This window comes from Argentina silus (assembly GCF_951799395.1).
Source record: "Argentina silus genome assembly, chromosome: 8".
Taxonomy (NCBI): Eukaryota; Metazoa; Chordata; class Actinopteri; order Argentiniformes; family Argentinidae; genus Argentina; species Argentina silus.
The window spans coordinates 5102762-5128017 of record NC_139662.1 but is presented as its reverse complement, the minus strand read 5'-3'; the positions used below and the strand labels follow the sequence as shown (position 1 = coordinate 5128017).

The 25256-nt window shown below is 40.0% G+C and overlaps 1 protein-coding gene and 1 long non-coding RNA gene across 4 annotated transcripts in view; one reads left to right on the top strand and one right to left on the bottom strand.

Moving 5' to 3' along the window:
* The window catches only part of casz1 (castor zinc finger 1), a 176297-nt gene that overhangs the window by 80431 nt on the left and 70610 nt on the right, over positions 1-25256 (bottom strand). For 2 of the 3 annotated variants that reach the window (XM_083674545.1, XM_083674546.1), the window contains exon 1: positions 1741-1872. In XM_083674545.1, coding sequence (XP_083530671.1) covers positions 1741-1789 — 49 coding nt within the window. In that variant the 5' untranslated portion in view covers positions 1790-1872. Of the gene's footprint in view, positions 1-1740; positions 1873-19556; positions 19610-25256 lie in introns of those variants that run through there. The other variant, XM_083674547.1, reaches the window with a different exon arrangement.
* LOC310807898 lies at positions 12732-24614 on the top strand. Its single transcript, XR_014554344.1, has 3 exons — positions 12732-12860; positions 21697-21778; positions 24481-24614. It is a non-coding gene; the product is annotated as an uncharacterized lncRNA (long non-coding RNA).

The window sequence follows — 25256 nt, the reverse complement described above, 5'->3', positions numbered from 1 at the left end:
TGGTCTCTCTTGCATAATGTTTGAGCGAGTTTGTGGCCAACATGATCTACAAGTAAATTCTCTGAGTGGCAAACTTTATAATAAATATCAAGTAATGGCATCCTCTGCCTCTACCTCAAACATATTAATTTAATTTAATTTAACCATACTTGAATTAAATTGATTAGGGACAAGCAGAAGATAAGGACGAGTGTGTTAGAAGGAAAACAAATAATTTTCGTTTGAAAGTATCAAATCAGATACAGGCAAAGAGCAGTGTCTATATGGTAAGTCACAGCAAAACATGTTGTGTAAAAGTACATTAAATATCGGAAAGTAACAAATTACCTGAATGAAGTTTCTAATAATTTAAACAAAACAAAAAAGGTATCAAACTATTCTATCAATCAAATCTTCAGAGTAGCTTTTTGCAAATTTCAGCCATACAAACAGGCAGCGTTCCTTCAAATAAATTAATTTCAGGAACTTACTGTACAAACGTAGTTCCTCAACAGTAATTCACTATGTTTATTGCTATCTACTTAAAAAAAACACGTAAGATATGGTACAGAAATAAGTTGGGTCACAGTCAATGTGAGCCCATAATGACTCACAAAAACAGTGACACAAGTCATACGTATCGATGGCACAACTAATGAAATGACGCCTGGGAAAAACACACATTAACTAACACTCCGATAAAAAGGACGACACAATCAAATACATACAGTGAGTGCGTATTGAACAAACACACATACGTACAGTGCACATATCCACAGCATAATACATATGTGGGAAGGGCAACACATTCTTCATAAATATGGAAAGGCTTCATTTAATCTGTTAATTTACTTTAAAAGCAACCCAGATTAGAATAGAGAAGTCTAAGTAAAAAGCGTAATCCATTTGACCTTTTAAACAAGTTAGTCCTCCGAAAAGCATGTGGAGATTTACACACAAAATGTTACAGTTCAAGTTCTGGTCTAACAAGCTCCGAAACAGAACTAAAGGTGCTTTCACATCTTAATTTGCATATTGAACAGAGCTAAAATATTTCTATAAATATTGTGCATATCCTAAATAAATCTTTGTGAGTGTGCCTTTCCTGTTTTAGTCAATACAAAATGAATGGAAGTACCTAAAATAATGCTCTATCACTTCTGTTCTATTCTCCCTTTACATGTGTGACAACACAACGAACACAACAGTTTGTTTGCTTTGTCCCCTTGGCAACAAACCCTTAGGCCATTCAAGGCACCCTAATACCATTTCACATACCTACAGTATGTGGGTAAACCTAATACCTGTATTTCTACAGTACAGTATACATGTATACAAAGTCATGTGACTAAATGAAGGAACCAAGCTGTATAAAAAACAAATGAAGTGAAAATGCCTTGCTATGAGTTTACTGGTCTCACCTCAAGAGAACAAAAATAAACTTTGACTCTTACGGGGGAAAATGAAACTGGCTCTGTAAACTTTGTTCACATGAACATGCTACATAAACAGCGTTGTGAGTAGTGTGTGCTAGAGAACTGAGAGATCATATTTGATATTGCAATAACCCTTGGGCACTGTCAAAAAGCTATAAATAAGGGTGCAGCACACTCGGGTGTATCTACACAGCGTACATAGTTTAATCATGAACAACTTCCCCTCTCTGTATATTTAGCCAGTGATAAAGACACACCTTTAACTGTAAACTTATAAAACATAGGACTCACAAAGGTAGGAAAGAAGAAGAAGACCAGTACTCACCATATTCAGGGAAGTCAAAGTTAAATCCTCTCAGACATGTAACTTTCATAATATTACTCAACTCTGTTAGAAAATCATTAGAATTTTGGTTGGTGGAGGTATAACAGAGCAGAAAAGTAACTAGATAAAAAGGCTTCCTTCAATCATGCACTAAACTCCTTGACATGTAATCTGTCAATAGTTTGTTGCTGAGATAATGCCGGCTGCCACGAGTGAATTTGATTGGCAGCTGGGGTCTAGCCCCTCCTTCCCGTGGTTTGATGGGGGGTAGGTGAAAGAATACAGAGCCACCCCCTTGCTTGCTCGCTCTCCCTCTCTCGCTCTCTCTCTCTCTCTCTCTCTCTCTCTCTCTCTCTCTCTCTCGTGTGCTCGCGCTCTCCCTCTGGTTCGCTCCCATACACACACGCACAAACACACCAAGCTGTTGGTGATGTTGTCTGAATAGGCTGATAGGAAATTACAGCAGAGCAGGAACCGGAGCAGTTTTTTTCCTCCCCTCAGTGGGCTGGCCTTTTCCATCTTTGTGGTCTACTAGCCTTTTAACTCTCTTGGGGTGGAGCCTTCCCTGGCTCTATTCAAATGAGGGAGGGAGCAGCATTAAAACAGATTTTATTTCATTTAAACATTTCATACGTTTTTGTGATATTGGGTAGATATTAGGAATTGTATGTTTTTTAAGATGTTGATTTTCTGTGAGTGTTCTCTTTCTTGTCATACATTTATTATCGGGTGTTATTGAAATTATTAATTGTGGTAGATTGTAGTGACAAAATAAAACACTATCTACTGTAACATGCGTGTCTCTTAACTATATATATGTGATAAGCATTACATTGCAGTTGGGAGACTATAAACATAACATCTCCTTCTTTAGTTCCTTTACAGGAAGAAATCAAGAGAATTGACCAGGTTCACATCATTTAAGTAACATGATCCAGAACTTTTGGTTGAGATATTTACATGAAATATTGCTTTTGCACCCGACTACCCCAACAACATCTTGCCTTTTTTCTGTTATTTTAACCCTGTCCTTATTCTTTCTTCCATTCTCTCTCTCTTTTTGTCACTCTCTCCCTCTCTCCTTCCCTCCCTCTGATAAGGTATCGGTTTTCATTGTAATTTCAGGTGAAATGATAAACGACAGCCGTTACCAGGTGACAATGAATACTTTATAAGACAAACCCCTTATTTGCCTGGCAGTTTCTTCCGCAGTGGCATGCAAAACACCTCTGGCCCTTTTGTACATAATCCCTATATTAACATGGTTCCATATCAAATATTCACACTGGTACCTTTAGCTCACACAAATACTTTCATGTTTACTTTGCAAATAATTGCAAAGTAAACTCACAGAAAAGAAAATAACTCACTGAAAAGAAAAGAAATGAGAGAAAACACATCCCATAGAAGGCTTTCTAACACTTATGACTTTTGAATAGTGAAATTATTATTTTTTTAACAAAAAAGGGTAAGCAACTAGCATGCATTGTTCTTGAAAAAGGGGAAATGTACTTGTCTATAGTTATAAACCATAATACTTTGATATGAGTCAAGGCTTCAGTTCCTGATTGCCGGCAGCAAAGTCCAAGGTATGTACATAAAACAGGTTATGGTTGATTCTGTAATTATGATGAGTCACCCTAGTTAATAATGGAAAAATGTCTCCTCCTTTATACAGCACTGAAAGAGCTAAATGGCCTTAAAAGGCCTTGTATCAAAGGCACCCACCCTGATCCTGCATCAGAAGACATTGACTAAGTACATAAACTTATATGGTGTACAGTCATGGCACATTTGCACATGAGATAGAGACTCAGCTTCTACTACTGTGAAGGTGTAATGTAACAAACATAGCATGTTACTGTAACGTGTTTTTTCCCCCATAATGCTGTACTGTAGTTGAACAGTTATGAGATTATGTATGTGTTATACAGTAGGCGCTAATGTATTCCAATGCAATAGTAAAAGTAATAGTAAAGAGCCATACACTGTTATGAATGCTTGCAGCAAGTTTGAAAATATCTCCTACACCATAGTGTGACTATTACATTATGAAAACATTCACAGCCTTTTAAAGGCCATTAAAAAAAGTAATGAACTATTATGAATGTTTATAGCAAGTCTTATGATGCACTTCTGGTGAGATAGAGGGCACTATTTTGCTTCATGCACAGGTGGTTTAAAGAAAGAGTTACAAAAAATACCTTTTCACATTGTTGGCTACGAAGGCAGGCATAAGGTGCAAATTCCTCACTCATAGTTGTTACGGTTAAATAAATCACCAACGATTTATGCAATTTTGAGGCAGGTCCACACCGAACTTGGACCTCAGCTACAGAACTGAATTGTGAAGAACTGTACATTTCCTTTTGCATAAGGCAATTCCAAATCATCCTGACATCAAATATGAGGGGTTATAATTCTGATATTCAACATACATGAAGTTGTCTTATTGATTGTATAGTAACAAACCATCCTCAAATAGACATTGATAAAAAAAAGTTGTGCCTTGCACTATGAAGTGCTGCAGATCATCAATGCAAAAACATCCACAGGAGGGAGGAGGAGCCTGACCACACTCAAGCCCTCTCTGGCCCTCTAGCTGCCATTTTTGCAGGGGCAGATACCATTATTTTTCAATAAGAATTGAAGGTCCGTTTGTTTGATGTTGTCTCTGAGTATTGTGTGTTGCATGCTGGAGAGTGTTGAGGGTGAGCTGGGGTGGTAGGGAGAGGGGTGTGTGTGTGTGTGTGTGTGTGTGTGTGTGTGTTTGTGTGTGACATGGCAGGGGTAAATCAGTCAAAGGGCCGCTGGCCCAGACGTTTGGCCGCCCCTGACCGCGCACTCCAGGAGGGGCTGGTCTGGTGCAGGGCCCACTCAGAGTCCTCCATTCCACCAGGACAAAAGCCAGGGCCCAGTTGAAAGATGTGAATTCACTGGCTTTTGTGCCCAAAGCCCAGGGACATGCAGAGTGGGAAATCTGACCTTTGCCGAGAGTTAGATTGTGTTTTTGAACCCCTCTTGCTGTCTCTGGCAGTTTGGGGCAAAGAGTGAGTGAGCTAATGTGTGGGGGGGAGTATGTGTGGGGGGGGCGACTGTGCTGAGGGTTGGCTGGAGAGATGGAAAGTGTGGAGGGGGGTGGGTTCTAGAGGGGATAGCATCCATCCTTAGCTAACTTTCTTGAATGAATATGACAAATTTGGCGAGTTTGTGTTTTTCAACGGACAATGGAGATTGTTTATTCGGGATACTCGCTGTCATGAGTTTGTAAAATTGGCAGGAAATTGAAAGTGCCAAAGCTAAATTCTGGTGCAGAGGCTTCAAAAGTGGTTTTGACAAAAGAATTTGCCCTTGTGTTGTTCCAGGGAGTCTGTGATGTTGGATATCTGTGATGTTGGACATTATTCCCTCTCACGTCTGTTTATATACCGTTATATATTTATTTTGGCGCAGAGGAGGTGTTGAATATTAAACCTAGGCATACCTAGCAAAATGATGATGGCTTTGTACTAGTCCACCATCATCTTAATGATCAACATCTTGATGGCATGTGACACTAATTCATCTGGATTTAGTCTGGCTTTCATGATCATGATTGTATGTTGATTTACATTTTACATGATAAACCTCTGCCTAGATAAATGATTAGAGCAATTAAAATCCACTCTTTCCCAAGCTTGTTTGAGGTATGTTAGTCAACATACTGTACTCTTGAATACAAGGCTGAATGATATTACATATGGTACTTCAGGAATACTGTAGTATGCAGAGTGCAGATATTCTGTGGATAAAATGTGTTTTCCAGTCAATCCATTTTCTTAACACTGCTTTCATCCCCTGGCCTTAATCATCATATCTTCTGCATTGCTCTCCCGGATGCAGACATCCATAATGCAATCTCCCTAATTTTGATCTCTCGCAATCTGGTTTTTAAAAGGGAAGGGAAAAAAAGGGACATATTTCTGAAGGCTCTGTCCATAATCATTTTAGACAGATAGCCTTTCCCATCGCAGATGAGCAAATATTTGTAAACCAGCTATCTAATGGAAAATTAGAGTGAAATTAGAGTGAAATTCATGACGGAGAAATCCGATTATCCGTAATTCTATTATGCCATCTTAGCCCACACAGCATATTTTTGTAGAGTTTTTTCCATAAATACCTATGCCAGGGGTCCCTCTAATCAAATCAAATTGAAATTCATCTTCCCATTAAATTCAATTAGCCGCAATTTCTAAAGCCTAACAAAGATTTTAATTACTAAATTATAAAATTCTCCCCAGCCAAATTGGGGAGAGAAAAAGTGCATCCTCGCATCTGAAAAACAAACCCACGAAAGGAAATTGTTGATCAAAAAAGATATCCAGGGGAAAATAAAATTAGGGAGAGAGCGCCGGGACCCTTATTCAGCGAGTCTGGGTAGAGTGACGTGTGCCAAACGTGGGGCTCCTGGGCTGAAGGAAATGAACTTAGCCGAGGTGCTCTCTGCCTCTAAATGTCTGCCCTCAGAGTTATTACGCTGTAATTGACTAATTGACACCTTAATTTCATTTATGGGGCTCTTGTGTTCATAAGGCAACCTCTGGGTGGGGCAGTGGTCTTGAGCGGAAGCAAGGAGCCAGCAGCCTCCCACCATACAGGTAGGCCTTAGGCCTAGCGTACATACAACCCTCTCTCCTGCAGATAACGATTAAGAGTTTGATAAAGAAATGGTCAGAGGGAACAGACGAAGAAGAAGAAGGAATATTGTCCTCATGCTGATGGGTAATAGCAGTGCATACATGGTCATACAAGGAGACCTGTCCCTAGCCATGCAGCTGACCTCCTTGAAGCTCGAATAGATTATTTTGGAGTGAAAACAAGTGACCAATGAGGACTTAAGCATTTGACACTGCTATATGTATTTGTATGTATGTTGTTTTTAAGGTCTTATTTTTGCCATTTAATTTTGTCAAATGTGTATAGTAGATAATACTGTATCAGCGTGGTGCCTTGCTACCTTGTCCATAAGGGTCATGATAATGGGACAGCATCGGGGTCTCAGGTCACACACTAGGTCCATTTCCCAGCCACCCCCTGCTCCACCCAAATGGGCGGCTAAAACAACAGCTCAGCACCCTGCAACCACTACAAAGCTCCATCTGAATAGACACCTGCTGCTGTTATTCACTTAAGGCTCTTTACCACTGCACTCTGTTTGTTTAAAAGGCATATATGGGAGAAAGAGAACCTTCAGACTGAATTGGGCGATGATGAATTAGATAAATATGACTTTTAATTGTTTCAAGACAAACATCCCGTTTGGGAGAGGTAAAGAAGGGAGGTTCCTTCTGAAGAGGTCTGTCTGGTGTGGCATGCGCAGGCAGCCTAATAGTACAAGTGGCTGAGTAAATATGACCAAACTGAAACTTTAATCTGCTTTTTCCATCCTCAAGCTGGCTGGGTATTACAGCTAATCTTTTTTGTATGTCATATGGCGGGAGATATGGATGGAGCTAATTTTTAGAGACAAATCTGATATTTGTCAACTGGTTGAAAAAACCTGGGGATTTTCTCCTAATCCTCCCTCGGATGTGAAGGCGCGTTAACAGCAAAATACAGATGGTGTTCTGTGCACTGAGAGTGCCCAGCACTGAGCACAGTGCATATGGGAAGGCGCAGGCTAGCCTCACTAGGGCTCAGTGCAACCTGCGGATAGCTAACACCCCACATACACACAGCAGTAACCGATTCTACTATTTTCAAAGTACAAACTTTCCAAAACACACTTCTTTGTTCCTCCTCTTCGTTGTTCTTTTTTTCTTTTTTCTATTGCTCTGCCAACACAACATCCTTAGTTCTGGGCTGTGCTCATCAAATATTCAGTTTCAACTCAATTCAAATATATGGAAAAGAAAACAAATTATAAATAAAATGGTGGCATAAATCTTTCAGGATTCTAATTCTAACCACCCCTTGGAGTGTTTTTGTCTTTATTTTGTCACATTAAGCAGTTTTGCTTTCCGTTCCCACTGTTAGGCGTGGTTGAGTTTGCACGGGTGGAGAGCCCTTCTTCTGTTGCTCTCTCTGTTTTGGCACACTGGGCTTTTGTGGTGTCATTTCTTTTACGCACAATTATCACTTTTGGTTTTCTTTTATGGTTTTTAGTCTTATGGGCTTGAGTATCAATCCAATGCTAGCCAGTATTGTACTGTACCCTCTAAAGCTAAACCTAAAATTGATAATTAGAGTCCAAGACGAGACAAATGGAACAAAGCTGTCCAATCGAATATTTCAGAGGATATCTGCTCTGGCCATTTTAGCACCAGAATGCAAGATGGCAGAATGCTATGAATACATTCCTCAACTGCTTTGTGGCTCTCCACTACATTTGACATTCTATTGATAGTTATTCAGAGGTTTCAGGGACACTAGGTCATGTACTGTGCTGTATGTGGTTCAATACCAAGTCCCGGCCTCAACACACAGCAGTATCTAAGAATGTACCATAAGCATGACAAGAACAGGAAATGTCCTGTAATGCTACGAAACCTAGTATTCTAAATGAAGAGGAAGCCTCAGAAGTCAGTAGAAGGCCACTGTTAACATGGCAGCTCTGCTTTTTAAGAGATAACATACTTTATTATATATGCTACCTGCAAGTCAGTGTCTGTCTTAAACAACTATTACATTTGTAACATGACTGAAGCAGACAGTGAGGGACAGATTTGACGGTAGGAGGGGGGGGGGGGGCAACTTTATGCAACCAAAAGCATACCATGCAAGTAAGCTACTCACACAGTTCCTTACTGTGGAGTAGCTTAACCAGGATTAACTTTTTTGGCCTGGGAGGAAAAAGCCTGATTTAATCCTAATAGTTCAAACACTTGTTCTAACCTGAATTTGTCTATTTCTGTTTTGAAACTGATGTCCCCTTAGGATTGGCGCAGTATGAAATAATTATAGTTTCTAAAACTGTGAACATGTGCTTGTAACCCAAGTCAAACCAGGGTCAAACACTATGCATTCAATGAACAGGCTAGAATCGTATCATTCTAGGGCCTGTGTCTCTTATCAGGTCCATTGCAGCTCTTTAACTTCCTTCTGCCCATCACAAAAGAGCATATTAAACCAAAAACGACCTAATAAAGCTTCAATAAAAGCTCAAAGATGTTATAGAATGAGGACCCACCAAGGAACACAGGGATTCTGCACACTGAGGAGTTGTGTGGTTGAATGTGCAGCATTTATTTAGTTTGGAAATGTACACGAAAACTATTAAATGAAACGGGTGCTTACCCGGAGCTGAGCAAACTTAATAGTGCATTTAAATGCTTCTGAATGTGACTCCAAACCAATAGACTAGCCTAGCTTAAACAATGGGAGGGCGTAGTACATATCGAACGCCTACCTCCAAACCTCGCTCAAGTCCCAAAAAAGTCCCCAAAATCTCCACAAGGTCCCAGGTCAGGTTTTTAGGCTGTTCCTCAGAGATGGAAAAAACAAAAGTCTGAGGCTTTGAGCCAAGCACTGGTGCCAAAAGTGACAGTGGAAAAGCGCCATTACTGCTTGCAATAATGGTACTTCTATCAGTGCTGCAATTTCTTGTAAGAGTTTAATCCTCAAACTACAGTGCCATTTCGTTGTTCTCACTGTTCTCATGACAGTGTTTCTTAAATCTTTCACTAAATGTTATTGGCAGTAACAATGGGTCAAAATTTAAACGAAAAAGGCAAAGAAGCCCTATTAGGTTTTGTCTATTGTGTGTGCATTTGTTTTGCACAAGGCAGGGTTGACACCTATTGATTAGCTCTTCCAAAGAAAGAAAGTTTACAATACAAGCGCTATGAAATTCAGTATTTTTTTTAACCTTCAGCGATGCTTTACATTTGTCTGTGAAATAAATAAATAAATCCCCCACCAGGAGGATGAAAAAAAATCGCTAAAGCTCTTTTGGTGTAATTGGCTGAATAGCAAGGGCAGCAGAAAATTTACAGGCAGACGACAGTGTGAAGGGGACTCGGTCACAGTGCAAAACTAACCCCTCAGCACCAGCAAGGGAGCGAGCAAGGGAGCGCGGAGGCAAGCAGGCGTAGGGGCCTGGCACATCTTAACTAGCACAAGCTGCTCTCTCGCTCGCTCTCTCACTCGCTTTGGGGGTAAGCTCCAGATTGGGGTCCATCCCTGGACAAGTTAAGTAAATAACACCGGCCATCCTGCAGACGACAGCGACAAAGTAAAGAAAAATCCTCCAAAGTCACAGCGGTGGCACTACACTAAATCCAATCAAACTGAGGAGAGAAAGAGAGGGAGGGAGAGAGAGAAATAGAGAGAGGTAGAGAGAGAGAGAGAGAGAGAGAGAGAGAGAGAGAGAGAGAGAGAGAGAGAGAGAGAGAGAGAGAGAGGGGCAGGGAGGGAGGGAGGTATAGAGAGAGATATCCTCTTTACTGCATGTGTGTGTCCAACAGCATTGGTACAATAACACCTCATTCAGTGTTTAGCCCTCCTCAAAGGACAGGCAGGGATAACACTTAAAACCCTGTGGCTTTATCTCTCCCACAGATTTTCCATAAAATGCAGAGCCAGGGGAGCCAGGGCCATGTGACTGCCATGTAGGTCAGGGCAGATGGGGGGTAGAGTGAGGGAGGGAGGTGGAGAGATAGAGAGGGAGTGAGAGGGGGAGGGGGGGGGGGGTTCGATGGAACTGTTGAAAATAGCAAGCAGTAACCAGATTAGATCAATAAGGATTGTTTCTATATCTGTCTTTGAATAAGAGAGAAAAACAGAGAAAGGGAGGGGAAGAGACAGTGTAAGGAAGAAAGAGAAGGACAAAATGAGGAAGAGATCGACATCCAAAGTGTTTAAGGCCTAAATCTTTAAAGTCTCAAGGTAGAGAAGCCGTCAGGTGGGGCAATTTTAAGCCAAGTCTATTTGCAATGTGCTATATTTTCTGAAAAAGGGACTGTACAACAGCTTGCATAATGCACACAATGTACTCACCATCCCCTGCATCATGTTTATCGTCACACAATCTTCAAGAAGTGAGTTAACAGAGAAGTGCAACTTGGTGTGCACATTTAAGTGACAGCTGGTTAGGTCACCCAGTGCCAAGTAACAGGACACCCAGTGACAGTGGCATAAATAAATGTCAAAAATCCCAGCAACCAGCTCTGCCTGTACCAAATCTATGGATGAAACTGAGACCTTTACTAGCAGTTCTGGAGTTGTTAGAGAACTCAGAACCTCCCTGCTACAGCAGCACCATGTTTGACAGTGTGGTTAGATAGAGAAAAGCACTGCAGCTTTTGTCTATCAACATATTTCAGTGGATAATAGATAATCATGTGATAATCAAGTGCCTGTTGTCCTATCAAGACTCCACTAATGAATTAGGATCCTACTCAATGCGTAAACATTTAAAAATAGATCTTTCATTTGGCCCTGTCTGGTGACCAACCTCTTACATAACCAACATAGACCTTATCCACACTTAAACATCTACGGTGCAAGAATGTATGCAGGCTTGTTTAGCTGACTGCATACTCGCTTTTGGGATTCTGCACACTTCATTTGAGCAGGTGAACAGAGCTTGACCTCACCATCACTAGGAGTCATCCTCAAATTGTATACATACACCTCAAAACTGGTTTTACATGAAAGCATATCTTAGTCATCTGGTAGATCTTCATTCATGACTTTTCGTGGGACATGTCAATACTATGCAACCATGCTCGATGGGTGGTATAATTCAACTATAAGGACCTTGGTTTCCATATGCTGAGGGCAAACTGCTTCCCAGTGGAATATCAGGGATGCTTGATGGAATACAAAAGATGGACAGGGTGAGGCTTTGAATCATTCACTGACCTTGACCTATCCTTTGACCCGCATCTCCACTCAATCACATGATTCCATTTTGATCAATCAAGGACAGGTAACATGCCAAAAGCTAGGCCTAAAAGGTGAAATTGCTATATTCGTATTTTTACATAAGGGATCCACCATTGGATGTAACATAAATATCTGGCTACATCAACCCAAAACTCTCCATCCCTATTTAAAACAATTATTGATCACAAACTGCATCTGTCTGCACGGGTCTCTTTCAATGTATTTTCCTCTCCCAGCTGAACAAAATACATAATGGAGTTGATATAAATGAAGGGGTGTTTTGCTTCAATTCATCGAACCAACCCAGACAATAGTTATTGTTGCTATGGAAAAATACAATTACTTTAATGTTTTTATACTGGCATTTACAGTAACATACAAAAGAGACTGTTAAAAATTCAATTCATACTGTAAGCTAGGTGGCCTAGTGCAGGAGACCACAATATACGACAGGCTCCTGTCAGGTTCAGAACTCCTGTCAGGTGTAGAACTCCTGTCAGGTGTAGAACTCCTGTCAGGTTTAGAACTCCTGTCAGGTTCAGAACTCCTGTCAGGTTTAGAACTCCTGTCAGGTGTAGAACTCCTTGTCCCACTAGGTTTTTGTTGAAAGGACAGTTTTCCCACCGATAGAGGGCCAAACAAAGCTGTAGTTCTATCCCTCCATATCCAAACGTACTGCCTGGTATTTGCTACTGCAGTACTGATTTTTAAATGTTTTACCCTAGTTATGTTTTGCAAATCACTCGTTTGACATTTGCAATAATTTTGGTGGTACTTTGTAACAATTTTCAGTAATAAGCCATTCATAAATTATTTAGTTTAAGTAATGTAAGTACAGTAATTAAATACGTAATTCAGCATTTATGAACATGTATAAGCAATCATAAGTATTATGCATTATAAAAAATGTCAGTATTGGCGTTATATGCATTTCGCGTGGAACTCAAGATCCTTGTATGTACAGTAAGTCGAATCATCGCATGAATTTTCCATTGATATGAATGCAAGATTTACATAAATGTTACGCACGCATCTCAAGTCAGGATTCCACCCTTAAAGGAGCAGGGCGTGAGTTTGTCGGAAATTTGACACCTCTGGCCATCGTGGAAAAATTCAGTTGGAAGAACCATACAACAACATCTTTCCTAATAACAATATAACCCCCTAAATGGACCGTGTCTGAGCTCTTGTGTTTCTGCATGCGCACACGATTCGAAGGCAGCCACCAGAGACAGAAAGACAGAAAATCAGTGAGTACCACTGGCAGTAACATGCTTAACCCCTAACACTAACCCATTGTAGAAAACGCTTTTTCCAGACCAAAACTGGGATTATACCGATTAAACATAGGCATTACAACCATAAGGAAGCTTTTAGAAAGCTTGAATGTTACATACTGGACCTTTAATGAATCAAGCTATCATAAAGGGTTATCAGTTTGGTGAAAACTGTTTATTTACTCACCATTTACTTACTTATTTATGGTGTAACTATTATTGTGCCAGAGAACTTGTGACTCTCTGACCAGGTGTCTCTCCTAACTGTCACAGTTGCCTGTCATGTTATTTATGAAGGGTCACTGCCACTAATAGTTGCTTGGCATGCTTACGCTCAAGGTTGATCAGTGTTACTTCAATGACACCTCACTTAAAGCTTCTTGGCATAAAGCCTTCATAAGAAAGACATTAGAATGACTGAGGGCCAGTTTCCCGGATACAGATTAGGCCTAATTCTAGACTAAAAAGCATCTTCAATAGGGATTTTCCATTGAAAGTGACGATTTAGTCCAGGACTAGGTTTAATCTGTCTGGGAAACTAGTCCATAATTTCAACAAAATGACATCAACATTGCAACATGTCACAGAAAATGGTACAAATCTGAAATTTGGTTGTGCACCATTGCATGCATCTTTATAAGACTGTGGTGACTGAAGGTATGGAATAAGACAGTAGGTTCTCAAACAGTGGTCTGCAGCTAACATGTCTTATGTTAGTCATATGACTAGGGTTCAATAAGTACATATATTTTGTAATAAGTACAATATTATTTCTTGCAGAGGGTAACCAGGATGATAAAATAATTATGTATTCAACTATCCCTTGATCACCTATCTATGAAATGATGTTGCAGGGTTAAAGGTTAACTCTCACCACTGATAAGAGGACACAAGTGTTGTTTCATATTTCTCGCAAATACTCTAACGCTGGATACAGATACAACAGCCGAGAGGAGGCGAGACAAAACTGCCCCGTTTTAAAATGTTAGAACACAACGACTTGAGCTCTGATTACTGCTGTAGAAAATGATGTAAATGAAATGATCTTGCTAGCTCGCACAATTTCCCTCACAGACACAACAATAAACGTTTGGTAATGTTAGCTAAGTGATCCAACTCGATAGAAAACTAAGATGACAGTTAAAGACTGAAAGCTAAGATTTGACATGTTGAATCTTGGAGACACCAACAGCCAATGTTCTGAAACTGGGTAGTTCAGATCAATAAAACTGAATTCGAAAAGCACCAAAAAACTTCTTGTCTCAGCTGTTTTATCTATTTTAGCTTCACTAAAAGAAGGCAAATCAACTTACACTTCTCCCCCTATACCAAAAGAGGCAAACGTAAAGCAGGTAAAGAGATTACGTGTCCCAGGGTGCAAAGTAAATTGAGGGCTAATCTTGCCTCTAACGCTAGTCTATCCTGACCCTTCAACTTAAAACTACCTTCTGTTGAGAGGAAAACTTGTAGTCGGTGACATGAGGTGAACAGGATCTACAGAATAGAACTAAGTATAGCTTTTTTTAGTTGGGGACAGACGTTCTGTTGAAGTCTTCTTTTATATCAGTTGCCATACAGTAACCGCCTTCATCCAGTCAGGAACCATTTGTCAAAAGGCAAATGATTAGGGTTGTATTTCTAAAAACCTTGGCCATTTTAGAAATTTCACAATCAATTTCCATAACATGACAAACACATTTTGTATAATATTATGACCCTGAAAGACAATGTGGTTAATGATAATCTAATATTAAGGCAATATTATTCCAACACCAGCTATCATCAGCACCCAAAGCAGCCTTCATACAGTAACCTACAGTAAGATATAATGTATTATGGCAATCATGCATGGCTGATATTAGGTCTGGCCTTGCTGTATAGGCTTGTACAGGTACATAATTTCCATCAAGATAAGAGGGTTACAAGGAGACTCTCATACAGTTAAGATATCCATCTTCAAAGACTGTGCAGGTACAAAAGTAGCAAAATGTGGGTGCTTTGAAAATAGAAAAAACTAAACCCAGACACAGTCAAAGTTTCTCAAAGCTCACCAGTCCTATGCAGCCATTTTGATTGAAAATAATATGATGCTCCATCTTTCAAAGATGTACTTTTCCTAAAGCATTGTTGATTGCCCTGTGTCCATTACTTGGAGGGATTATGATAATATTCCACATTGTGCTCGGCGTGATGCACAGGAAATTCAATACTCAAAAGGTTAATGCAATCAATTAGGATGACAAAGGAGTAAAGTAAAACCCTTCTGCTCGCGTAAAAAAGAGACAGGGGAAGAGAGGGGGAGAAAAGGTATTGAAAGCTTGAATGGATCTGCCAAGAGAAAAGAGGCACTCGAAAAGAGAGAAAAATTGCATTTATTCTGCGTGTACCTTTCAAAGCCAAAGGCAATGCACACACAGATACAAACACACACAAAAGCAAAGAATTGCTCTTAAATGGTGAATTGCATCATTCAGCACTTAGCCAATTGTAATTGAGTAATACAGGAGCAATATTTTTGTTTAAAGGTAATCAGATACACTTAGCTCTGGAAAATGAATCCAATGCTAGAAGCCTGGATTGCAATTCATAATGCTAATGATGTGCTATGGAGTTTCTTCCACTTTTTTGAGATAAGTTTTGTCTCAATGCTTCATGTTCATCTGTGTATTGTAGCATGGTTTGAATATTAACAACAGCACAACTGTGCATGAGAAGATATCTTTTGTTATTTAGATAGATGTTACAATGCTACACAACACAAAAGAGTCTCATCATCGCAGATAAATGGATAAACTTGCATGGCGGTATTGAGCTCTACAACCATTGTAATAATCCATATTACCTTTTCAGACCGTGGCTCAGTCTGTCAGAGTGATGATGTATTAATCACATTTCAGCAATCCTCTGTGGCTAATGATAATATTATGAGAGTCTGGGTAGCAATATTTTGCTAATATTTATAACGCCTTGCAAATACAGTAGGTTGTGCAAGAAAAAAAGCCTAAAACCTTGTAATCCTGTTAGGAACTGGATAACAACCTCACCTACAGCAACAAACTCAACTTAGATGCATCATCTGTTAAGAAGTCTACCTACACCCTCTCAAGACAAAGAAAAAATACATATTCAAAGCTTGAGGCTTGGAAAAAAAGATTGCTGTCGTCACTTTTTCCCCCTAAGTTTCTTACATCAAGATAAGTTATATGTCTCTAACAATCACACAAATCAAAGGAAAACATACAGGTTGAAACAGGACCAAGATACTGGTCTCTATTAAGTCCCATCCACATTTGCAGGAGCAAGTAACCTCAACATAAGACACCTAACACTTTAATAGGTTTTCCACAGTTAATTGGTCTTTTGCAACAAAGTTTGTCAAATTTCACATCTGTCTTTACCTTTGGTAACCAGCAGAGAAGAAGCAGCTCTAACTCCCTATTGAGTTATATATTCGATAAGTACCTACTTTTGCACTACATTTTCCAACTAAAGCCTGTTGGTGATCCCAACGTTACTATACAAACAGAGGAATTGAAGAGGAAAAAGATGTGTTTTCAGGCTATTGTTGTTTCCTCGCATATAAGCAATTCATAAAGACCTAGAATAAAATATTGTTGTTTTTATTTCAATCCTATACAGTAATGTTTCCACAAACAACAACTAGCATTCAAGCCTAGTTGGTACATGTGAAGAAAACAAACAAACACAAAAGCTAGTGCACGCGGTAACCCGGGCTCTCCATTTGGACCATAAGAATTCCACTTTTTCAGAGGCACAACTGCTGTAATTTGACCTACATCACATTTTTCTGTTTGGGCATTTTTCGGGGCCGGCAGCCACGTCACAGAAACAATGGACCAAAATGGGCTTTGAAGTTGGGGCTGAATGAAAGCGCGGGGGCCGACACATGAAATGCCCTCACAGCTGGGCGGCCCCCAGTCAAAAGAAAAACAAATACTTTGAACGAGAGGGGGACACGCCGCTCCTGTCTGAGCTTCCTAAGGCCCTGAGCCGCCACCGGGAGGTGGGCTTTCACGACGTGCCCGTAATGATGGATGGATTCTGAGGAAAGTCTATTCACATGGAGATGTTACATCATAAATATTTACACAGGGCTGCCGTTTCCATGTAGCCTTTGCTTGTTTTGACACACTGGAAAAATTCAAAGGCCAAAAAATGTAAGAGAGAAAAAGAGAGGAAAATGAGGAGGCGGTGGCTCTCTTTTTGTTGTTGTTATCTTTGAGATATTATATTGAGTTTCATGAAGAAAAAAAAAATCCCTAAAGAGACAAATTATCTTCTGCTGCTGCAGGACCATGGCGTTTATTTACTTCATGACTACTCAATCTAATAAGACACAGGTGTTTTTATAGAAACATTACTCTACTACAGTAAAAAAATAACCTTCAATGACCAGCAGAAAGATAGTCCCCAGTTTCTGAAGGTGGTATTGTGGGTCCTAAAACTAATCCTAAGACTATTGCAATGTTCCACATTGCCATGGGTTACTCAATAATACAATGCTTTACACCTCATACTGTATGAAGAAGCAAACAATGACGTAATGAAGAGCTGTGTCCAAACAATGAAAAACAAGAGTCTCATTTTCTGCACACAACCCTTCAGTTAACAAAATCGCACAGTCCTTTTGAAAGCCTGATCTTTCAGTAACACCAAAGAGGAGTGGAAAGGGAGCCGGCAGTTTAGTTGTTGGTACAGCAAGCAGCCCTACAAAATGTTTCACAGTGAGTACAATTAAAAGCCTCTCCCCAAGGAAGCCCCAGAACCAATGAAAACAAATTTGGCAGTTTAATTTTCTTCCCACTGTTTAAGAGGGGGGAATCATCCAGTCTGGGAGTCTTTTCCAGCCCGGTCTCTGGGAGCTTGGTGGGAAGGGGGAAAGGCATGCACGCCCCATGTTGGAGCCAGTTGGGCTTTCTGATTAGCTGAATTAAATATATCAAAACCCAATTAAGCTAACTATACTCCAGCTATTCAGGTTGAAGCGAGGGGAGAGTTGGGTCAGGATGCTGAAGCTGCTTGGCACACATTTGCCTCTCTGGGCCTCCCAATGCACCCTGATTATTGAGGGGGGGGGGGGGGGGGGGTGGCTGATCAACCATTCCAAATCAGTGGGGAAAAGGGGAGAAATATGGCTCACTGCAAAAGGTACGCTATAAAGGACCAGTATGGTGTTAATCTTTGTCCTTTAAGATGTGTTGCTGAGCATTTCCTGTAAATACTGAGATTTAAAAATACTAGAAGAGAAATACAATTAACATTACATAACAAGATATATGAATGTTTAAGTAGTGGGTATGTAGGTGTTTTGTATGTACTGTGGTCCTAGTACTGAGCCATGTAATTGCAGTGCCTCTTTTTGTATTCATACATGTGCATGGTAGCTTCAATGTTGTGAGCGCTAATATGGGGATGTAGTTAAGGCTCTGATTGATGCTGGGAGTGTGTCTTCTCTCTGGTGTTTGAGTGACGCCACAGAGACAAAGAAGTGTAGTGCAGCCCCGTCTCAATTCACAGGCATGCCACCCCCTGGTGACAGTGAGGGTCCCCACTTTGACAAGAGACAGCCCAGGGTGTCACTTCTGAATGTACAGATCCCTCTTGACTAGGAAGCCAGGGGCAAGGGCTGTTGCATGCTTCCTTATGACAGACTCCCACATCAGCAATGTGCCCCTACCAGCTAACATCATTAGCACAGAAGGTTTCATTTCAGAAAAAAAGCAACCCTGTTTCTTCAAGTCACAAGTCATTAACGTGTTCTCAAGAATCAAACTGCAGTCAATATTTATCATCAACAAAAGGTTTATACATTAGTTACTTTGGCAAAGTTATCTGTATCTACAATTCTGCATATACTATCATTACTTTATGTTATGCATATTTAGGCCTTATTACTGGTATATAATCACCACCGTAAGTAAATTGTTACCAATTTTTACTATAAGCATACAGTTGGTTATAACATGCAAATTGCTAATACTTTCCTTGAGTACCTCTGTAGTAAGGCCAACATAACATTATTTTAACAATGACATAATAGATAAGTATAAGTATATTGTTTTTATTATTCTTATGACTGTGTTACTGTATGTAGCCTTTATAGCAGATGATCCAGAGGTTTCCAGTAGTCTTGCCAGGTCTTACCTCAACAGTTAATATGTTTTTATCATGATAGCAGCCTGTCAGGGATCTCTGAGTGGAGTGTCTATGAGGTAAACACCAAAAACACTACCTGGCAAGGATCATATTTGGGAATATTTCGTCTGTGCTAATAACATGTCATAGCACTGTCTACGCTATAATACAGTGCAACCAGTATTTCACTTTCCGTTTCATACTGTGAAGATTGGGCGTTCCTGGGAGCAAGAGAAAGAGCCTCCTTCAATAAAAATGTGTAAAAAAAAAAATGAAATAAAAGAGAGAGCCTCGAAAACCAGATACATCAGTGCATCTGTACAGTGTACGACATCACTGTGAGTTAATCAGTTGGAAAATAAAACGTTGGGATTCTAATAAGTAATTTGTCAATTTTTACAACCCCCAGACACATTGATCCATGGGGATTAATGAAGATGCTTGATATTGTTGTAGATATGAACAGGGGAGATGGTGGGGACAGTAATCAGTCATGCGGTATATTTGTCCTACCTCGTTTTTCTCTTCCTGGGGACCAAGTCAATCTGGATAGGAACTTACTTCATCTGAAGAAGAGAGAGAGAGAGAGAGAAACATTAAAGCCAAAGAATCATTTATTACAGTGTCTACATGTACATGTATAGTATGTATACAGGCAGATGTTAAATACAGACACTTGGCAATGGGGCCCATTCTCTGAACATCTCTGATATGAACTCAATGTGCAGCTAGCTGTTATAAAATATAGAAATAAACAGGTAAATGACCTCCAATGTAGAGCTATTGTGCCCAGATGAAAAGCCCTTATATCACATTTGAGGAGAGGGGGTGGGGGTGGGGAGGAGTAACAGTTGACAGAACCCCATCTCCCATTCAATTGTGGGGAGCAGGTGTGGCATCCAGTTATCCAGTTTTGAGAATATTTCAGCACACCTTGCCAATGATAATTTACTTCAAAATCAGTAATCCCCAAATCAGATTGAGGAGGATATTTACTGGATGATGCGTATGACCTTTGAGCTTTCGTTAGCGAAGGCCAGCGGACCACATTCTCAGAGATTGTAAAATGACTGCAATCAACTGTGATCACCTTCTTTTGATTCTTCCATTACAAACGTCATCAGACATAGGCTCCGATGATGTCATACAACAAGGTCTGACTATACTGTATGCAGATGTAAGATATACTGTAACGTGAAGTTGCTAAAGGTTCTCTTCAAAAACAAAGCAGATCAGATAGTTATAAGAAAACTCAAAATGTACATAATCAATAGGGTGAATCCTCTATTGTATACAATCTGAATGTGTTGTGTACATAAGTATATGCGTCTTGAATGACTTTCAACTATGCAAGCCCCCGGAACTGTGAATGACACAGCCATGCTAAGCTCGAAACTACTTTGGCAGAACCAGTTGAGTCACTGCAGCTCCTCACAAAAGTTTCCTAACCTTGAGAGCACAGGCAACCCCGAAAAAGTAATAATAATTCTAACCTGATCTTCCTACTTATTTTATATCTCCCTTCAGCAACCTAACTTCTACTCGGCAACAGTGCAGTTATTAATTCATGAGGCACTAATTAGTTCTTTGTTTAATTTTGTGTTAAACAGACTGACCGGAATGATAACGACTCGCGCTGTAGCGCTTCGGTCCCATGCCGCTCCTGTTTGCTACAACAAGGGAGCATCGTGCGACTAGCATGATGAACCCAATTCCCTTCTAAGTTGCACTTCATTAAGTCAAAATGTGACAAGGAGCTTAGAGGAAGAACTGGCAGATCTGATCATACATAACAATGCAGGCCCAGTAAGTTTGGAGAAGGGGGGAGTAGAGGGGGTGGGGGGTGGGTTGTGGATTCCAGCATGCATGTTGCTAATTTTCTATTTTTAACCCTTGGGGGCCGTCTTTCATTTTCCTTTAATTGTTTTTGTTCGGAGCTGCAGTGTCCCCTCTTTAAATTGCAGCTCCTATCAACTCCCCTGATCAAACCCCTGTGCAACATCTCAGACAGACAAGTAAACAACAGGGTTGCCCTTTTCCATGGTGTGGTGTGGACAGAATGCTTCGGTAAATAGGTGACGCCTTCGTGCTGCACATACATTGGTTGACATTTGATAGAAAACTATAGCGTGAGATGTCAGAGAGGTAGTGGCAATCAAACAGAACTCGAAACATAACATTTTTGGCTTTGTAAGTAGAGAAACCTGCTGGGCCACACCAAAGCCAGGGTGCAATAGCACGTCAGAAAACAAGAAGGCTTCAAGGTTTTTCCCATCACCCCATATTTCTCATCCTGTACCATCTGAGAAATGTTACTGTTGAACACACATAATTGAGGAGCTAATAATATGCATAGCTGAGAGATTTATGATTATCAGATGAGTTATTTTGCCACGGAACAAAATGTACAGTATTATACTTCAGTTACACACCCACATTGAACAATGCATATCTATTTTCATCAAGTTGCTTGAAATATAAGCATTAGTGTCTTGACATGTCTCAAAGACAACTCACTGCTTTCACAGTATCGTACCCAGCAGGTAACTACTACAGTCAATGATACTATCAATAGCATGGTAATTGTGTATGATAAACATTTTTTTTTAGTTCTACAAACAAAAAAACAACACATTTTTCTCTGAACCAACAGAAAAGAAGCCTCTCCAAGATGTTCACCCGCTCCAAGAACCTCCCCACTGGCTGAAGATATGATAAAATCAAAAAGCAGACAAGTAATTACACTGTATAATAGGCAAGATTGGCATTTTCAAAATCATTTTCATGTGGATGGAAATGACATTGCACAGACTATTCTGTATTCACTGGTGCAGATAAATAAACAAGGCATGGAGAGGGGGGAAAAAACCATAAAGAACGCGCAGTACAATGGCAAGCAGGTCAGTAATTAGAAACTCTGTTTGCACAGTAATAATTTTAATATATTCATCAGGAAACAGGGCATGCCTAGCATGATAAAATCCCATCAAGGAACACATCCCAGCTCTCTCTTAACCTTTGCAACACACTGACAGCATATTGTGGAGATTTTCAAAGACAAAAAGCAGTTTGGAAATTATAACACATGCAGTGAAGGCCTCTCTTTTGCCAGGATACTCAGCATAAGAACAGTTGACATTATAACATAACATGGAGATGCAACCTTTTTCTCATGCTTGAATTGCTCAGTAAGGGGTACAGTAGTGTGTTGATCAGTGTGTATACACACTTTAAGAGCCTTTCACTATAAGTGCCTTTCACTATCTTACCATCGTTATCTAAAAGTGAACATTGCTGATATTTCACCATTACAAACCGTTAGAAACAATGAATGCTGTGTTGAAAGAGGAATGAAATAGGTATAACCTTGTTTGTTATTGTGGGTGGTAGTGATGCTATGGAAATTATTGCAAATTGTTTAAAGGAGTCCTGACACGTAAAAAACCTTGACCTCAAGAAGCCATTTCCCAAAGAGAGAGGAATACATAATTGTGAGAGGAACTCAAGGAGGAGCAAAAGGTAATCACTGTCAACAACATTCTTGCTATAAGATTACTTTGTACAGAAATAGCTCAGATGCATTCAAGCGTGGAGTATACCGGTGCACGCACACCCAAAGTGCATGTTATGTTAATGTGATGAACACACCTAATGCAAACCAAAGCTCATAAAAGATTTAACAGATTTTCTTCTAAAATTTTAAGTCAGTGAACAAGTCAAACTAATAGCTTGTACCTTGAGTATGTGGGGGTCTACAAATCTGACATTTTAAATAACAGGAACACACACAGTCACTCTGTTGAGCAGAACCGCTTAAGATAACAATCTTCTTTGTTGTAATGATTGCCAAACTATTGTCTTTGTTTCCTGGTTTCATTTCTCACATATAAACTTAGAAACTTAAACAGTTTACATGACCCAAGCCCAAATAGAGGCTAATCACTAATTACATGAACCAGAAGCCATACTACCAGAATAACTTTCTCAGCGAAAGGGCTTTTCTTCAGTTTCTCCAGCTTTGTCCTACGGTGTGTGTCCTTTCCAACTGACTTTTTGAATGGCCGTGACACAATGAGAAATTCAACATTTACTTAATAACACTGCTCATGCATATTTGACAGCACCTAGTAGGCCCCCTTTTTTGTGCTGTCACTTCTCTCTCCTATCCCCCCTGCCCTTAGGAAAGGACAGAGCTGGGGCTCAGGGGCAGCTACCTCCACGACTGCACTGTCCCCTCCTCGCCTAATTTTAGTTGTCCGTCCCTTTGAAACCTCAGCCTTTCGCAAGAAAGGCAAGCAATGTGCAACAAGTGCCGGCGCCATGGAAACCCCAGTTTTCCCCCCAAAATATTCCTTTTTATCCCTTTTGAGGACCTGTCACTGAGCAAAGCAAGCATCACATGACCCCAGGCCCAGCCGTGACAAAGCCTATTTTCTGCCTGCTTCTTGATTGATTAAAAAATACTTTTTAGGAAAACCATGTTAAGGGACAAAAAAAGTGACACGTTGAAGAAAGGACCCAGGGGGATGGCCCAATCAGATGGTTTCCCTGGTAATATTGCATGGAAAAAGGAGAACAATATTATAATCGCCTCAAAGGAAGGGTCAGGCCAAGCATGAAACTTGACAACAATGGTGATTAAGATGATCATAAAAAAGCTAGTGATTTGGTAGGTAGGCTAAATCTAACACCACAATTGAACAGTGCACATATAGAGAACATCTTTTTTTATGATTATACTTTGAATCCATACCACCTTTGTCAGTTAACACATCAAACACACTTGCATTGTAGAGCATGACTGATCCATTTGTTATCAGACCACTACCCAGTTATTCAACTTGCCCCTAGATATGTGGAACTTGCCATGCATGTATTACTGGCTATGTAAACCTAACCACACTGACTTCCTTTTGATTTATGATACTCACCCCAGCCACTACAAATGATGGTGTGTAATCTCTGCTTATTCACACTCTAGTATCCCCCATCGATGATTATTAATGCTTTTTGCATTAGGTTGAGAGCAAAATTAGACATGTTCTGTTGTGACTGGTATGTAATATGGGATCAATATGCTATGCATTGAACATTTCACTCCTCTCGTTGACCTAAGTGACAGACCATTTAAAACTGAGAGAGACTGGCTCAGCTGGTCTGCCCGGCACCAAAGGGAGGCCACATTATTAATTCATCTAAAAAACACAGGTCAATACTAAGAGTTCATTGCTTACATGTTTTTGCCCGCTTTGTTCATTATATTATTTCCAGGGGAATGGATCTTTATTTCCTGTATATCATATGAAAGCTGGGTAACAAGAAAGAATCATATGAAACATGTTGTGTATGGTTTGGATTTTATGTGAGATATTTTTGTAAATCCAGAAGATAAGGCTTCTGAAAGAGGAGTTGGATTCTATTTTCCCCTTTGTTTCAGCCTGGAGATGAAGGGGAGATATTTACAGAGAACAGAGGGTGAAGCAGGAAGCACTGGAAGCGTCCACACATGAAAAATTAGTATTCCAGATCCTGATGGTTCTAAACACAAAAAGGCCCCACCAAATCCCCACGGCAGAGGTGTCAGACGGAAAATGACGAAAATCTGCTCCTTGACAGGGAGTCATTTATATTTTAGCTTCGTTCCATTATCTTAACGAATCCATCATCAGCCAATGCAATATTAACAGCAGAAAATCAACTCATTAGATCCAGGGGGATTTAATCAAGATTGCAATCATGTATGCGGTTCCTGGAGAGTTAGCTTCTTTTTTTTTCTTTTTGGTCCTTTCCACGTAATTGCCGCATCTCAGATCTTAATAAATTATTCTCGATCTGAGATTGATGCCTTTTTTTTTCTCTCTCTCACGCCAAGCACTCACCGTCTCTGACTATAATATTTACCATAAACATTATTATGTCATGGGCACACAGTTTAAAATGGCCTTTAGCTAACTCAGAGAAGTAATTGGCTTCTCCATTTCTCTCTCGTTTCCTTGCTAATTGCCCGATGATATTGCTAACAGTTCCTTCAGAAAGAGAAAAAAGGTTCCTTTTGGACAAGCTGGGATGTGCTGCAGAGGTTTCACAACCTTTATTGGTCGGATGTTAAGAGACTTTCCTGTGTTTGATATCGCTTAACAAGTCAGGCAACAGATACAAATCTTTTCACATTTGATCTACAAAATTGCATGTGAAACCTGAACATCAGCGAGA